The sequence below is a fragment of the Suricata suricatta genome, chromosome 3 (genome assembly GCF_006229205.1).
Source record: "Suricata suricatta isolate VVHF042 chromosome 3, meerkat_22Aug2017_6uvM2_HiC, whole genome shotgun sequence".
NCBI classification, from domain to species: Eukaryota; Metazoa; Chordata; class Mammalia; order Carnivora; family Herpestidae; genus Suricata; species Suricata suricatta.
Window position 1 is genome coordinate 26,606,627 of NC_043702.1, and position 18,145 is coordinate 26,624,771.

At 41.7% G+C, this 18,145-nt stretch overlaps 1 protein-coding gene across 2 annotated transcripts in view; it reads right to left on the reverse strand.

Annotated features, from left to right (window-relative positions):
• Positions 1-805: 805 nt before the first annotated feature.
• PTH2R (parathyroid hormone 2 receptor) overlaps positions 806-18,145 on the reverse strand; it is an 83,565-nt gene continuing 66,225 nt past the window's right edge. Inside the window, exons 10-13 of one of the 2 annotated variants that reach the window (XM_029932931.1) lie at positions 13,439-13,533; positions 4,600-4,738; positions 3,062-3,103; positions 806-2,014 (exon numbers count right to left, since the gene is read on the reverse strand). In XM_029932931.1, the coding sequence (XP_029788791.1) occupies positions 1,619-2,014; positions 3,062-3,103; positions 4,600-4,738; positions 13,439-13,533 (672 nt within the window). In that variant the 3' untranslated portion in view covers positions 806-1,618. The remainder of the gene's footprint in view (positions 2,015-3,061; positions 3,104-4,599; positions 4,739-13,438; positions 13,534-18,145) is intronic. The other variant, XM_029932932.1, reaches the window with a different exon arrangement.

Genomic DNA, 18,145 nt, shown 5'->3' on the forward strand with positions numbered 1-18,145 from the left:
TCTCGTGACAAGGAGACAACATGGCGTGTGACATTAAAGCGTAGAATCAGATAAATTGAATCTGCAACAGGATGAGAAGGAAATGACCTCTGTGTGGCACAGAAGAGGGGGGCAAGGATGAGTATAGCAGGAAAGTAAAATATTTTTGAAGAAGGTGGGTGGACCTCAGCATATCTGATTCATCCTGACACTAGTGACATGTTGATTAAATCATTTAGCAAAATGGGACAGATCGGCTTGACCTGTGGTGTTTCACTTAGCAACACATTGCTCTGTAATATTTTCACTTCTACATATATTTATCTTCCCCACTAGAGTGGAAACTTCATGAAGGTCAGAGGCTAAAATAGAATAAGAGTTCTTAAGCACTCTCTACCCAGAAAAAAGTTAATTGAATGTTCTGATTGGTTAATGGCAACATACACATTGGTGACAGTGGGGCATAATGGTATGGACAGGGTGAAGTCCGCAGATCTGTATCCGACTAGCTGTACGACTTTTGGGCACGTTACTCCACCTTGGTGAGTCACATTGCCACCTGTCAAACTGGTGACGGTGATACAACTTAACCCTAAGTTTGTAGCGAGAATTAAATAAGTTAATGTTGGTAAATAAGAACCAGCCGGATGTTGGGTACCTAGCATACACTCAATAAATGTTTCATCGCTGCAACATACGGAAGTTTCAAGTTCAGGAAAGTGCTTGGAGCTACATGCCGATCTGTATAGACTTGAAGAAAGAACATTGGGTTGGTTCTCAAAAACAAAGTTAGAGGCTGAGGAAAATTTTTTAAACTGACCCAAAATGTATTTTTAAAAACAAACTTTTAATTTATCCCACATGCCATTTGGAATAGAGCAACAGAGCAAAGAACCAAAAGGCACGGATGCAGTGTGCCTTACCCGCGATACAGATGATTACAAACACAGTCTGCAGACACAAACTCATGGAGGAAACCATGTCACAGGTCAAGGTTTACAGAGGAGTGCAGACCTGAGATTTGGCTGGTCACAGAGGAGACATTCAAAAGAAGGAATATGCACAATACTTTTTTGAGTAATTCTCCTTGTTCCTAAAAAGAACCCAATCTGTCACAAATGTATGATCTTATCAAAGCCCAGCCCCTGTTTTCCAGCGTGTGCATGTTCTTAGCTCATCTTTCAATGTACATTTTCAGACCCTAATTTCTCCCATGCATCTACAAAAGAAATGCAATGGTAGAAGTATCTTAAAAGGAGAAAGAGGAAAAACAGAATACTAATTTCTTAAAAGGGAAATGACACATACTGAATGATCTCTAGCATACATAGGGTGATATGAGAGAAAACCAGAGCCAAAGAAGTGAAACGTTTTTTACCCAAAAAATCAACAATCACAGAGCCAAGCATCACACAATTTGGAAGAGAACCTGATGCCAAAATAAGACAATAAACTACTCCACTGACACTCCTTTTGTGTTTTTAGTATTTATAGGACCAAATTCATGCAACCTGGACATTTTAGGGAAGTAACACTTTGAACCCTGAATTTTCAGTTCTGGGGCACAAGCAGAGAAATGCCAGCCAAGCTCCTCTCACACAGCCAGAGGGACCCGCTCTTTCAAGTCGCAGATGTTGACTCAGAGAACATCCTCTTTTTCTCCTCTGCTTCCTTCAGGGTCTGCATTAAATTCCAACGGCCTGGGAGACTCCGCCATTGCAATCTCATCTCCTGGCCTCGCGTCACCTTCCTTGGTCTCCTCATGGATCAAGTGTGGCAGGCAGTCCTGCTCCGAGTTACTCCAGACGTAGCCGGGTAACGTCACGTGGCTGTCGGGCTGGCAGCCAGCTGTCTTGGTGGCTCTGCCAGAGATGAGCACCATGCGGGCGCTGGCCGCCACCTGCGACTGGCTGCTGGTGCTGTGGGTCAGAGTGGTGAGCACGGAGCCGTAGCGGTGGCCGCCGCATGGGGGCGTCCTCTTCCAGTCGATGGAGACGTTCCACCGGCTCCATAACTTCTTCACCTCCGACTGAACCTAAGTGGCAGGAAAGGCTGTGCATCAGAAACCATCAGGGAGCCCCTGAAACTTTGTTAGATGGATGTTTGCCCTTCGGGGATAGTAATCGCTGAGTTTCCACTGTGTACCAGGGATTCGATGTACCTATTCTCTCCCAACCTCGAAAACCCTCTAGGTGTTATTACTGGCTTCGAGAGAGGTAAAGATTAGTATTTTAATATAAGCTGAAATGCAGCCCATAGAAGCATCTGACTTGTGGGAGAGGAAAAAGAGGATTCTGGGTGGCAGAGGAGGGGAGATAAATAGTGCCAGCCATGCCTGAGGAAGGGCACGGAAGGTATCAACTTGAAATGTAACACTATGACTTTGCATAGGCGTGCTGAAGGAGGAAAAAATGGGAAAGAAACTTGTACCATGGAAAACAGGCACTGCAAATGCATTCTTAATAGGGTGGGGCTCTTGCTTCCAATCTTGTGGTTGAAGACTCAGTTCTACTGCTATTGCCATTTACCAGAGAGCTTAGTTGGAAGTTCCATGGAAAGCAGTGGAAACCTGGCAAGCTGATGTCACCTAAAAGAACACTATGGCTAATTCTCTCCAGCCAACCCCTCAATGAACTAGAAGTGTCCTGCCACCGTCGCGTGGTTTTAAAAATATCAAAATATTCTCATGGGCTTGTCCCAAAAAAACTTATTTTTTAGTTTCTTATGGAACTTGAAATTGAATAGAAGTTTACACGTTAATGGGAATATGAAATTCACTGTCCTTCCAAGCGTCAATTTACATTACAACAAGTTGCATGGTTTTGGATTTGTTTGTTTGTTATATCAAGGGTTGTAACTGAATTAACATTGAAAAGTGCCAGAAGAGGAAGACTTTAGCTTATTTACATTCATCTTGCTTTCTCAAAATAATTTACGATTGAAACATCTCCTTTCTCCCTGCTCATTTTTTCCTGTAACTCCTGGGGATCCTAAAGGGATTCAGGTCACACCGTGATAGCCATTTACAAGCTTACTCGGAGCTACACTTGCAGGGGGGGCGGGGAGGGCTCCTCAAACCTACCTCCCCATTGCAGTAGCAGTAGATGAGAGACACGAAGAAACCCTAGGGAACAAAAGAGAACATTCGCATGCTGACAATTCATGAAGATCACAGCACTGGCATGTCTTGTGTCAAAATATGTAACTTGAAAAACCAGGTTGTGTTATGATTCCTTCAGAAAATTATATAAACTATTCTCTCCTGATGTTTCCAAATCTTTACATTTATATTACATTTGCCTGAGATCCTTCCTTGGTGTCAGCTGAACCAAACAAGTAACTGAATAAAATGTCCTAAGACCCACAAAGAACTGATTCCTATTTTGTTAGCTGCATTTTTGTTGTCACTCAAGGATCACAGAACAGCCCCCGGTTGGGACGAGTTCTTTATACACTGCGATGCTGGAAACCACAGACATGGGTGATCGGATGGCAAAAAGACAAAGAAACTTTTTGTGTCACTCATTCAAAAGTACTTATTGAGCCTCTACAGTGCAAACTCCTCGGCCCGCCAGGGGTGAACGATTCAATCAAGACAGACAGGGCCCCTGTTCCCTTAGAGATTACATTCTAGAAGGAAATACAGTTGGATAAAATATTAACACCTAGCCATGCTGGAAAAATGTAAGATAATAAGGGCTATACAGGCAAAACAAGTGGTGTGGAAGAAAAGAATGGAGAAGGTATATTGAATGGGTAACTCAACCAAGAGCGCTTTGAAGAGATGGCATTTAAGCTGGTTTGAGTGACAAGAAGAAGCCAAGCCTTGTGAACATGGGGGGTGGGGTGTGTGGAGAGCTTTCCAGACAAAGGGAACAGCAAGTATGAGCCCCTGAGACCGGAATGCATTCGAGGAACAGAAAGTGTGGAAGCACGAGTGTGACTCAAACTCAGTGGGTGACAGGGAGCATGGTGTGACTCGAGGTCACAGTCAGGCAGGATCCCTGCCACACAGAGCTGCGCACACCAGCAAATGGCCTTTGGATTTTACTCCGAGTGCAATGGGAAACCTCTGGGTACTTCTGGTAGATAGGTGACATGATCAACTTATTTTTAAGATCCTCCAGACTATGGCACGGAGACTAGATGTAAGGAGGCAGGAGGTGGCAGCCAGTGAGTGCCCAGGAGGAGGGAGGTGTCCGCAGAAAGCCACATGAGCAACGATGGGGTAATGGTAACCGTGTTTTCCAATAAGATAAAATGTGTAGCCACTGCTTCTCCACTGTTTGTCTCCCTTTCCCTTTATTGCCTCCTCCCTGCCTTCTTTTTCTTTGGCTTTCGTTTATTTTCCACACACACAAGCACAAGTCCCTGCTCTGTACACATTCCATATTTTACAGCTTTCTTGTCTCACTGCCCTGGTTGGCGAGAAGCAGCCTGTGCTGTGGGCAGAGGCTAAAAGCATGGGCTCCAGAGAATAAGGCCCTTCCGTGGCCCTCAGGGGACAGGTGCATGAAAGCCAGAGAGAGGAGCAGAGAAAACAGTTGCAATCGGGGGGCTGGTGGGGGGTTGTTGGGAGAGGGGGGAGGTGTACCAAAATGCAGAAGGCAGAGGGTCTACCTGAAAGGAGTTGAAGAAGAGCTCGCAGTGCATGCGGACCTCCCAGCCCAGCCCGGCGAAGGAGTGGGGCAGGCACAAGAACACGATGTAGTGCACGCCGAACACCAGAACCAGGACCAGGGTCGATTTGGCGAGTTTCCTGAAAGAAGCCTTTTTATTAATCAACTTAGAGTGCCTGTCCGGGGAGACGGCTTGCAGGAGAAAACCAAGCTTAGCAGAGGCTGACTTCCCCATCTCTTTGGATCCTGTGGCTTCTGTTACCTTTTTTCCCCCCTCCCTCCTCTTCCTTTCACATTTATATTAAATAGAAAAAAAGGGAAAGATTAATTCAAGCTCTAGAGGGATTGAGAAAGGCTTAAGAGAAATAGCACTTTTTTAAAAAGCTAAATTTTGGGGCGCCTGGGTGGCTCAGTCGGTTGAGCATCCGACTTCGCCCCAGGTCATGATCTCACAGTTCGTGGGTTCATGCCCCACGTCAGTCTCTGTGCTGACAGCTCAGAGCCTGGAGCCTGCTTCAGATTCTGTGTCTCCTTCTCCCTCTGACCCTCCCCTGCTTGCGCTGTCTCTCTCTGTCTCCCAAAAATAAAAAAATTTTAAAGCTAAATTTCTTGTAATAATCCAATTGTTTATTCTCACTTCCCATGATTATTATCACTTACTCTCCTGGATTAACAGAGTATTTTCATAAAGCTATGAAAAGGCCGTTGTTTCTGTCCTAAATTTACTTTAACGTCTATGTTTGAGACTTAAACAAGCATGACTTCCATTCATGTCAAATGTCTTTACTTTTCACAGACCACACTTTTATTTATTTTGTTCATTTTAAAATTAACTACTCCCAGGGAGTGTGGGTAGCTCAGTCCATTAAGCATCCAACTCTCAATTTCGGCTCAGGTCATGATCTCATGGCTCAGCTCAAGAGTTCAAGCCCTGAGTTGGGCTCTGTGCTGACAGCTCGGAGCTTAGAGCCTGCTTCAGATTCTATCTCCTTCTCTCCACCCCTCTCCTGCTCGCACTCGGTCTCTCTCTCTCTCTCTCTCAAATACAAATACACATTAAAAATTTTTTAATTAAAATAAAAACTACTCTCTAGTTTCTTCTTCAGTTGGATCTCCATTAATCATTTCATATTCTCTTATGAGCTGCATATGGTCAATGTTTTTTCTGTCTCTAAATATTCTACAAATTATCTACAGTTCTAGGTGTTGTACCTTTATTTTGCAAGCTGAGCAATTTCACTGCATTTCCCTTAACTCTTTCTTCATATACATTTTCTTGTGTAGCTAGAGGAACCCCAGGTTTCCATTATATTGGTTGGCTCTAAAATGGCCCCCAGCGATTCCTCACCTAGTATTTACATTCTCGTTAATCCTCTTCCCTTGAGGGATACAGGAGTGCTGATGCATAGGGGCACATGTACCCCAATGTTCATAGCGGCACTTTCAACAATAGCCAAATCATGGAAAGAGCCTAAGTGTCCATCACCTGATGAGTGGATCAAGAAGATGTGGTGTATATATATATATATACATTGGAATACTACATGGCAATGAGAAAGAATGAAATCTGTCCATTTGTAGGAAAGTGGATGGACCTCGAGGGTGTCATGCTAAGTGAAATAAGTCAGGCAGAGAAGGACAGATACCATATGTTTGCACTCATATGTGGAATAGAAGAAATTCAACAGAGGACCATGAGGGAGGGGAAGGGGAAAAAAATAGTTAAGGAGAGGAAGGGAGGCAAACCATGAGAGACTCTTAAATACTGAGAACAAACTGAGGGTTGATGGGGTGGGGAAGAGTAGGAAAGGGTGATGGGCATGAAGGAGGGCACTTGGTGGGATGAGCACTGGGTGTTACGTGGAAACCAACTTGACAATAAACTATAAAAAAAATAACAAACAAATAAATTTAAAAATAAAATTTAAAAATCCTCTTCCCTTGACTATAGACAAAAACCTAGGAATTGTTTCCAACTGACAGACTACAGCCAAAATGATGGGATGTTGCTTCTGTGATTACATTTTATAAGATTGTAACTTTCACCTTAATAGCAAACCCTCTCCCTTGTTTGGTCCAATGAAGCAAGAAACCGTGTTGTGAGCTACTCTACTGAGTGGCCCATGTGGCAAGGTGAGGTGCATCAGCCAACAGCCAGTAAAAAGCCGAATTCTGTCAATCATCACCTAAACTTGGAAGTGGATTCTTCCCCAGTCCAACCTTAAGCTAAGACTGCAGCCCTGACTGACATCTCAGTTGACCCTTATAAAAGATCCTGAAGGAGGGGGTCCATCTAAGCCATCCCCAGATTCCTGACCTACAGAAATGTTAAAATAGAAAACATATTGTTTTAAGCCACTTATGTTTGTGGTAATTCATCCACACGGTAGATAGCTAGTACATCCAAGCACATCATTGTCTGGTATTTGGGTTTGGGGTTTGGGGGGTAGGGGGTTCCTTTGTACTTTTTATCCAAGAATCTGCCAAATCTGGCTGCTTCTTTCTTATTCCTCAAATATTCCCTTCTTTGCAAATCATTTATGCCCCAGTAATCGCAAACAATTGTAACCTTCTCCCTTTCTTACTGGTAGTTCCTCTGGCTATTTTCTTCCTTCCTCCCTTTCTCCCTTCCTTCCTTCTTTATTTGTTTGCTTACTTATATACTTACCTAGTTTTCTTCTTGGAAATAAATAGTGTAGGTAAGTAGAGATCACAATGGACTGAAACTAAACAGAACTGGATTCAGGTTCCAGATTTGCCATTAACTTCCTGAGTGACTGGGATTCAGTTTTCTTTTCTCTAAAATCAGATAAGAGGGCCCAGAAGTTTATAAGAGTGATAATAGTTTAAGGCTTTCATAGGGATCATCTATCCACTTTCCTCTCAGAACCATCTTCTCAGCTCTTGCAGAAGCTGGGTGCCCCACAAAATCATATTGAAATGCCTAACTTATTGAAGTTGCACACGTGTCCCATCTCATTCTCCTCTGCCTCTCACATCTCTTACCAGTGCCTAGACCATCTGCTCTGGCTCATAGTCACAGTGGCCTATGGGCTTTCCCCTGTGCTGTTCTAGCCCCACACTTCATACTTTGACTCATCTACAGTCTACTTAACTTGAAAATTCTACCTTAAGTCTGTTTCATTCAAGGCAGAATCCCTGGTAAGACAATGGATTTCTCTGTCCTAATCTTTCCAACTTTCAGAGGCTCCTTGGGATATGCCTGTCCTCCTGAATCCTGACAAGTGACTACCCTCTTACATCACTGCATAAATGAGCAAGACACTGTGAGTAACTTCATGACACTGTAACTTAGTCTAATCAGATAAAGGGAAACAGCACTAAGAACATTTGCAGAACTTTACAAGTCTTGTTTAACATGACCCTGAAAAAGAGGTTGCATTTCCTCTTTTAAAATGAATGGATAGGGGCACCTGGGTGGCTCATTTGGTTGAGTCCGACTTCAGGTCAGGTCATGATCTCATGGCTCATGAGCTCAAGCCCCACATTGGGCTTTGTGAAGACAGCTCAGATCCTGGAGTCTGCTTCAGATTCTGTATCTCCTTCTCTCTCTGACCCTCCCTGCTCGTGCTCTGTCTCTCTCTCTCTCTCTCAAAATCAACAAATATTAAATTACAAAAAGATTTTTAAGATGAATGGATAAATTCCCCTGCAGGCTATTCTCAAAATCAAGCTAACTCTGATTGTTCCTATTGTGTGTGACTAGGAGCCAAAAATTAGGTTAAAACAGGAAGGGAGGAAGGAAGGAAGGAAAGAAGGAAGGAAGGAGAAAGAGAGTAAGAAAGAGAAAGAAAGAAGGAAAGAAAGAGAGAGAGAGAAGAAAAAGAAAGAAAGAAAGAGAGAGAGAGAGAGAGAGAGAGAGAAAGAAAGAAAAAAAGAAAGAAAGAAAGAAAGAAAGAAAGAAAGAAAGAAAGAAAGAAAGAAAGAAAGAAAGAAAAAGAAACAGGAAGGAAAGGGAAGGAAAAAGGGAAGGGAAAGAGGGAAAAAGAAGTGCAACACATTGTGAAATGATCACAAATGTAAAACTTTAGGGACATTTGGTTCAAAGCAGAGTAAGAAACAGTTGTCAAAAGCTGCAACTTAGTGGGAATCCTGCTAGTTCAGTCATCTAGGTTTTCTCTCTCTTTTTCTATGACCAGGTTCTTTTACAACTCTATAGAGGTGAAAGTTAATTTGTAGAAAACATGATAAATGAATTCATTTTCTATTGTTATATAATGAATTGTCACAAAGTTAGTGACATAAACAATATCCATTTATTCGCTCTCAGTTTCTGTATGCCCCAAAGGCCAAAATCAAGGTGTCAGCCACTAGGATTGTGTTCTCATCTGGACCTCAGGGCTCTTCTCCAAGTTCATGCATACTGCTAGCAGATCCCAGCTCCTTGAAGTGGTAGGACTGGGGGCTGGCTGCTGGTCAGGGATCATTCAGTGCCTACAAGCTGGCTCAGATTCTCCTCAGGTCCTAGCCATGTACCTTCATAACATGTCAGATTACTTCTTCAAAGCCAGCAGGAGGCTCTCATTCCAGGCTGCCACTCACAAGAATCACTACCCCATCACCTTTGCCATATAATGTAACCTAAGCAAGGGAGAAACTATCCTATCACAGGTCTTGCTCAAGAAGAGGTAAGGGAGATAAGGATTATACAGGTCTGTACACCACGGGGAAGGTGATCTTGGTGGGGCGGGGGGTGGGGAAGGGGGTGTGGCAGGAAGATGCATCTTAGAAATCTGTGTACCAAGCAGTGCAAATAATTCCTGTCCATAGACATGTAAATTGTGTCCAGTAAAATGTCACTAATTATAGCCCTGTGGATATTGAGTTTTACTAATTTGCATTCATTTATAAATTCATTTCAGCCTTCATAACTCCCTTTTAAGCATTTGTAATGTCTTACCAGTTCCTTCATTAATGAGTTAAATAAAGTCTTTGAAGTGTGTTCATTTATATTTGTCTAAGGATTACAATCACATCCTCTCTTAAATGTATCCTTCCATGTGGGTGAGCAAGCTGAAGCAGAAACATGTACCAGGCCAATATATACATGGCTCATGTGTCTGTCTGTTCACTTATAAAATGGATTTTCCTGCTCATATCAAATCACTCAGCAATCCCGGGCACCGATTTGTTCAGTGTCCATCTGCTCACTCATGCACACTGTACATCTTTGCGGCCTGGCTCTCTGAAAAGGCACAGCTGTCTAATGAGATGATCAGGGGTGCAGCACGTGAACATGGCCTTCTGGCTTGCTGCAAACATGGTGGTGGCTATGCCCTCGGCGGCCATGGCAAAGCCCAAGAGCAAAGCCATGAGAGGAATATAAAGGAATCAAATGGTTTGTTGGACTCAGTGTTCTATTTAGAAAATAGATACTCAGTTCTTGGAATAGCTCTCTCTGAAAAGTGTTGGAAGATCTCAACTATTTTTAAGAGTCAACTTAGCTTTTTAAAAAACTACTATTTCCGTTAAGCCTTTTTTGATCCCTCTTGAGGTTGAATTAATCTTTCCCTTTTTTCTGTACATGAACACTTTGTAAGTGCATCTCTGCTGGTACTGTTCTTATTTTGTTTAATTAAATTAATCTCTATCTCTATCTCATCACGCAAATTATTTTGCAGACGGAAACCATGTCCTCTCATACTTTAAATTCTTGTGTGGCACAAAAGGGCACCCCTTCAATGAAGCTCTCGGCAATCACACCCCTGTCACATCCTATACTGGCTGTCCCCTTCTCTTCTGCCACCCACATAAGGGCCATTACCCTCCCGTATCAGCGAAGGATAGAGACTTGGGAAAGGAAAGTATTCGCCTAAAGTCAGACAGCGAGCACAGGATTCAGCCTTAAGAGCTGCCCTCTTTACTATCATACTGCATAATAGACATTGGTTGAATTTATCCCCAAAATAATAAACAATAAATATGAGTTTTTTATAATATTGAATGGAAACCTAAGTTAGCCAAAACATTCCAATGTTCTTTTCCATTGAATCTTGCATTTCTCATAGCTCATGTTCTTCCAGTCCTGGCAATCTTTTCTTACTTTGCAAGGGGATTGAGTTGTAATTTAAAACAAAAATTGCAGCCTGGGTGGTTCAGTCAGTTAAGCATCCGATTTCGGTCCAGGTCATGATCTCACAGTTTATGAGTTCAAGTCCTGTGTCCGGCTCTTTGTAGCCTGCTTCAGATTCTGTGTCTCCCTCTCTCTTTGCTTCCCCCATCCCCCGCTCATGCTCGCTCGCTCTCTCTCTCTCTCTCTCTCTCTCAAAATTAAATAAACATTTAAAAAGTTTTTAAAAATGCATTAGCCCTGTTGTCAAATCTGATACACTATTTAATTTTCTACATAACCAGTCTTGTTTTAAAATAACTGGTATAAAAAATAATAAATAAATAACTGATGTAAACTACAGTTATGTTGAATGTCACTTTCGAGTGAAACTGGGTGAAGGGTATATATATATTATACATTACATATATGTATGATTATTTCTAGAATTCTTTATTATTTTGATATATTATTTTATCCCTGTATTACTTCTATAACTGCATACAATTCTATAATTATCTCAAAATAAAAAGTTTCCTAAAAGCTGATTGAATTAATTCATTTCAATTTTAAGCTACTATATCAGTGAAGGGATACCTTGTACTTTTAATAAGTCTTTCTTTGTGGGCACGCACATACTCACTCAGCACTGAAGGATGTTTTCAGTCTTTCAAAGCGTAATATGCATGGAAATGTGTTTAAAAATTGCTTTAGATGCACCATTTGGAAATATAAATATAATATACATATATTTTTGTTTTATTTTAGCAAGAATATTTGAACATCTGTTGGACAAATGTAATAACCAAATGAAATATAAATTTAAAGATACAAAAATGAGTAAGCATAAATGTATAGACTCAATTAAACCTCATAGGTAGAAATTCACTGGGACAGAGACACAAATTATATTTTTCTACATCTCTTTATTTACAAAGTGAGAAGCTATTAAAATGTGGTTATCTAAGGCCTCAGAAACTAAATACTGAACTGAATTCCCAAATCACTGCCAAGTAAGTAACCACATTTTTCTCTCCTAAAAGAAAGACTATGCCTTGCCTCACCACATTTTTAACTTTGGACACTAGTAAGAACACTAAGTATGTTTCAGCTGTTTAAAAAAAAATGTATTTGGCTGGAAAATACTTTCCTTGACTATTAGTCTAGACTCTGTTCAAATTAATCACTTCAAACTTAAAAAACTTCTGGGACCCAGATTATTTAAAAATTTGTTCTGAATTCTGAATAGTAGATTATTTTAATCCTTGATGAATTTTTCTCTTCCACTGTTTTGCGAAATAATCCCCCATGCATGAACTCAAAATATTACCTATTCAATCTATTTTTTAAGATAATTCACTCTTTGTTCTCTCCAGAGTTTCTCAAGTCTCTTTGGTAACTTTGAGAGTTCAAGTTCACATCAGTTAGAGCTATAAAAATAAGGAGCTTTTATTCAGAACTAGAGAAATAAGCAGCTTTCAAAAACCTTTGTACTTTTCCACTTTCTGGAGAAGCCTGAAGACCTATTTACATTTTCCATGGTTCTGTCATCCCCTGGTCTTTGTCTTCATCAGCAGGATGTGCCCTGAAACAGGCTACATTAGTAAGAAAATGGTCCTTCACTGTAAACTCTTAGGTACAATTTATATTATAATAATACCCCTTGCAGCACATTAAAAGTAATTGGAGCCCGCAGCTCCTGGTTTGTTCAGATCGTATGTCTTATCCCAGACTCAGTCTATACCCCGTCATCTCTTCTGCCTGACAGTGAATGTTGCCTACACGGTAGAGGGAAATAATTCAACAAAGGGCTTCGAGAACATTTGTGACACTGAACCAAAATACTGACTACAGTATTCTTCCTTTCTGTGTCTCAGACAGCATTTCACCACAATCCAAGACAGAAAGAAGTAGTTATTACTTTGGGATTATAAAGATCAGTCATATCCACCTGACTACTGGATGTGGGTACAGTTGGATAGAGGCTGTTATTGTTCAGAACTCCCAAAATTATCATCGGGAAAAGTGGGCATAGCCTTAAGATAGCTTGATACTAATAATAAACATTCTATTTGCCTTTCTCTTCGTGAGAGACTGACTAATGGGTCTTGCTCAATCAGTGTATTTGAAAGTTCTTAAAAATTTATATTTGGTAGGAGCGAGTTTAATGGGCAGATTAGAAACAATAGAGCAAACCCACTTTCTTGGTATTTTCAGTTATGACACATTATTTTAAGAACACAGAGGGGACGTCTTGGTAGCTCAGTCAGTTAAGCATCCGACTTCAGCTCAGGTCATGATCTCACAGTTGGTGGGTTCAAGTCCTGCATTGGGCTCTGTGCTGACAGCTCAGAGCCTGGAGCCTGCTTCAGATTCTGTCTCCCTCTCTCTGCCCTTCCCCCAGTTGAGCTCTGTCCCTCTCTCTCAAATAAAAGAACACAGAAAAGAAAACAGATAAAATTGCTAAGATCATCAACAGGAGATTTTCTGAGTAGTCACATCGTTTATGGGAAAATCCCAATCTGCTAAGAACAGATAAAAAAATTATCCTTAATGAACACCTAAAATGTAAGCACATTAGGAAGGTTTTAGACTACTTAGATTTTCCTAAAGTATATATGCTTTTCTGACAAATTGAATAACTCAACCAAATGAAAATTTGTGTTCATAAGTTTATCTCTCAGAGACATTTCAGATCAATCAATACCTGTTCTTTACTCTAAATAGTCACCAAAATATTTCCTCTGGTGGATGCCTGTCCCAGGATTACCTGTATTGCTTTTTTGTGTCATGCCCAACTGCATTGGTCTCCCAGATTTTGGTAGCCAGAACTCTAACCGTATTCAGAAACAGAATAAAATTGAGCTGAAAGAGAAGGTAAGATTACAAAGAATTATTAAATTAGCCATCAAGATGTTTATAAAAATTTATACAAATTGAACTTCATATTCAAAAACCAAAAACTACCCATTCCATAAATGTGAATGAGGGACTCTGAGAGAAGATATTGGACAGCCAGTGATTCTTGAGACACCCTCATGAAAACACAGAAATAGAAAGTTTCAACAGCACTGGAAACTAAAAATGCCAGAGGATGATCTGCAGAATCCACGGGGAGTTTCCGAACCAAACTTCAGATAAAGTTCTGCGGCAGATGGGCAGGAGAAAGGATAATAGTCATTATATAAATGGAACCACTTTCCCTGTTTGAAATGAATTCCCAGGGTCTGTATATATTTTAGGGAGAGGAATAATAGAATTGTTTGGGGAATGCTGTCTTTCTTAGGACATATGAAAAGTATTGAGTGAAGTATATAAGGTGGGGTTTTTTTAAGCAAGTGGTGTGGGGCATGGATTAAATAGAAAAAGGGATTAAGAGCACACTTATCTTGATGAGCACTGAGTAACGTACAGAATTGTTAAACCATTATGTTGTATGCCCAAAACTAATATAACACTGTATGTTAATTACACTTCAATTAAAACAATATAAGTTTTAAAAATGCTTCTCAGACACACACAAAAACAAGATGCTAGGAAAAGGCCCTTAGTGGAGGCAGTTAGATTGAATTAGAAATATTACAGGTGTGAGCACCCCCAGAGATGACCAAGTCCTGGTTTTAAAAATGATGGAGAGGCATTGGTAAGATAAGCCTTTTTACATCCAAGGGCCTCAAGAATCAGGGAAGAGATCCAAAATGAAGACACAAAAAGATCTCCAGGTCTAGGGTCATAAGGAAGTGAAGCCCGAAGCCGTGGGGATGCCTGCAGTCCAGAAAGCACCACTACTTAGGAATAACAGAAGTGCGGGTTGCCAAGAGCAAGTCTGTGTTAGCGACAGGCCAGTAGCAGGAAGAGAGGACTGACCACGTTCCGGATTCTTAGAGATAAATTATCTTGCAGACGTTTCAACAATTTCTAGAATTTGGAGAATTTGAGTTGTCGGGTGATTCATGTGACCCCCTCCCGGGTCCAGCTCATGGTCTCCATCGGCCCTTAGCCCCCTACCACCTTCCTTGCCATCCTACCACTGACTATGCTCTCACCTCTCACTAGTGTCACACTTTCTATAAGAATTAAGGGCTGAGTCTTGAGCCTCAGACCCTGGAGGAAGGACACAGGTGTGCTGTGAGCTGTGGAAGACGGATTTTCAGGCCAGTAAGAGCTGCCATTTGTTGAACACCTGAGTTTAAATGCTCACATGAATATGGGCAAGTACATGTCCCTCTATTATGGATGAAGAAACTCCAGTCCAAAGAGATCAGTTGATTTGACCTAGGCTAGCCAGCTCTCAGGGGAATCTGATCCAGGTCTATGTGAGTCTGTGCTTGGAATTCTTAACCACTATCATATACCTTCTCCTCAGGATGATAAAAAGATGCAACGTGACAACAGAGGATCTCCATTCATCCTTACCCACTGCAACACCTGGCCCACGACATAAATCTTTGTCTTTTTTTAAAAAAAAAATTTGAGAGAGAGAGAGAGCGAGCACACGCAGACACATGAGTGGGGGAGGGGCAGAGAGCTGGACACAGAGGATCTGTGCTGACAGCAACAAGCCTGATGAGGGGCTTGTCATCCAGAACAGTGAGGTCATGACCCGAGCCGAAGTCGGATGCTCAACGACTAAGCCACCCAGGTGCCCTAAGACACAAAATCTTTTTCAATAAGAGGGTGAGAGCTGCTCACAGATGTCACAGGAGTGCTACTTGGTGAATAGCCACTTATGTCAGGCCCCATTCAGTCCACTTTCCCTACCAGTATGGCCCTGGACGATACAGTGCGGCTGGGAGTCAAAATGGTGAGAAGCGGTGCTGTGTAATTACCCTGCACAGGATGCAGTGGCAGGAACTGAAGCGGGCAGAGCTGTGGAAGCAATGCCAGCTGGGGACTGTCACTTGTCATTTCCTATTCCTGGAAGAGGAAGAATTGTAGATGGATTTAGGCAGGGCCAACCTTAAACTCCATCCATAATAAAAAGCTCATGACCAGGAACTCTGTTCTCAGGCCAGCAGACCACACTAAATAAATACTAAAAACCCCAAATATTTGACTAAAGAAAATACACACATCTAATAGATCGGCTTAATAACAAAGATGATGCATTGAAGGACAAGGAAGTGGATTACGGAAAGAATTAAAACTAAGATTGAGTAAAACGTGCCGCCTTAAAAGATCAGTTAACAAAATACACTGATACCTGCAATAGGTAGGTGAAATTCCAAATAATTACTCTGAATAATTTAGGAAAGTATAGAATAAAGGGTAATTAGAAATACAGTTATTGACTATTTAGTGTATTATGTGAAGTGACTCTTATCCTTCCCAGGAGATAGGCATATTACTGCCCCATTTTACAGATGAGGAATCAAAGTAACTGCTTACACAAATTATTCATGGTCACATAGCCAGCAAGTGGCAGAGGTCTGATGAGGTCCTGGCTGCCTGGATGTGGGTGTGGTCATCGTATTGCCCATAATATAGAGTTGAGTTACTGCAGATTGAGATGGAGACAGAGCTTCTTCTTTTTTTTTTCTTAGTTTTTTTTATGTCTTTATTTTATTTTGAGAGAGACAAAGTGTGAACAAGGGAGGGGCAGAGAGAGAGGGAGATACCATCTGAAGCAGGCTTCAGGCACTGAGCTGTCAGCACAGAGCCTGATGCAGGGCTCGAACCCACGAACTGTGAGATCATGACCTGAGCCAAAATCGGATGCTCAACCAAGACACCCAGACGCCAACTCTTTAAGCTTCTTAAAGAGCAGGATGGATTAAGAAAAGATTGAAAGAACCTAAAATGTAATCAAGTTTTAAAATCAATATTTGAAACAGCAAACAGGAGATCTAACAAAACAGGAAAATACATGCAGCCAAGTGGAAGCTCACTGAAGGCTCTTTCCACATGGGAGGAAGAGAACAGAGACCTGCCCATGTGAGGAGGGGAGAGAAGCCTTCATGGACGACATGGAATTGCAAGTCATACAGATTTATTTCTCTTTCTGTAGAAAAAATAACGGAAAATTGAACAAATCCATAAAAATATAAGAGGGAGAAGCCCTGTGCTCAAGGAGGATCTGCGTCTGCAGGTGCAGAAATGACATTATACGCTGGGCAAATGGAGTGAAAAAAGAACAAGACCAAGAAGAAGCTTCCCGATGAGATTCCTAAATTTTATTTTAAAAGATGAAGACACGGTTCTAAGAGAAAATTGGAGAGTCCTTGTATCTCTCACATGAACTTCTCGTAAAATTTTGCTTTAAGGTCGACCTCATGCAAAGCATAGATAAAGAGAAAACCAAAGCTGAGAAGGTGAATAAAATGACCCCTCATCAGCATTAAAACCAGTCACACATAGAATCCATTTTATGCAAATATGGTTTTTAAATAATGCAAATGTAAACATTAGATTCTTTCTCAATTAAAAATTTAAAGATGGATTCAAAGTGAACCACAGATGAATTGAAACAAAGAACTCAAACTTTCAGCCTTGAAACCTCTGGCCCCTCAGGCTATCTCTGAGACTTTCTTCCCAGGGTCCTCTTTGGCTGGATCGTTCTCTCACTCCCTCTGCTCCCCTTCCCTCACTAGGTTACCTCCTTTTCCTCCGCTTCAGACTGAATGTCAGCTTTCCTCAGAAGCTGTTCCAACCTCACCACAGCACCTGTCACATTTAAATGTTTGCCTTACCCACTCTGCTTAAGCTCCAGGAGGAATCCGGCTCTGTCTCCTCACCGTATCATGGCCATTGCCTCACCAAGCACCCAGAATGTTCTTGGTGTTTAATCAGGATTTGTTAAATGAGTGAATGAATAATTGATTGCAGGAGACATGCCCTCTCCAAGCCCTAGTTATATTCTGGGAAATCAGCATATCCCCCTTTGATGTAGAATGTTCACTTCTACAGGTCTATCTTAGAAGACATCATCAGAGAAAGAAGTCAGAATTTATGTATAGGAAAGCCCACTGTTGTAAAACGTCTATAAAACCATCTTTACGCTCCTGCATTTTCATCTATGCTTTTGGATACATGTGGGAAGGGGTGCTTTCTCCTGGTCTAGACTGTCCCTGCCAGGGGGTGCCAACTCAACTGCTGTGCACCTCTGTTCTCCCCTTCACACTCTCCAGCCCTGAAGGAGACAAAGTATTTAATGAGCAAGTGTGGGAAGACTATCGAGTTTGCTTGACCGGACCCATTCTTCTTTGCCTTGGGAGCTTGTCGTGAGCAGACTTGCCCTGAAGCGCCTCCAGGGTTAGGAGTCTTGCCCCTTAGTGCCCTGTGTAAATATAGGTCCTCTTGTCTCTGGGGCCTATGGCCCACTTGGTCAGGATGGATTACATCCACCAACTTCACCTTGCCAACTTCTTCCAGACCATGCTGCCCTGCTCCCTGCTCCTTCTCTTCCTCCTTCTGATGATGCTCTGGAAGGTCCAGGACCAAAACCATGCTCCATGTTCTGCTGTCCATCAGGAAATAT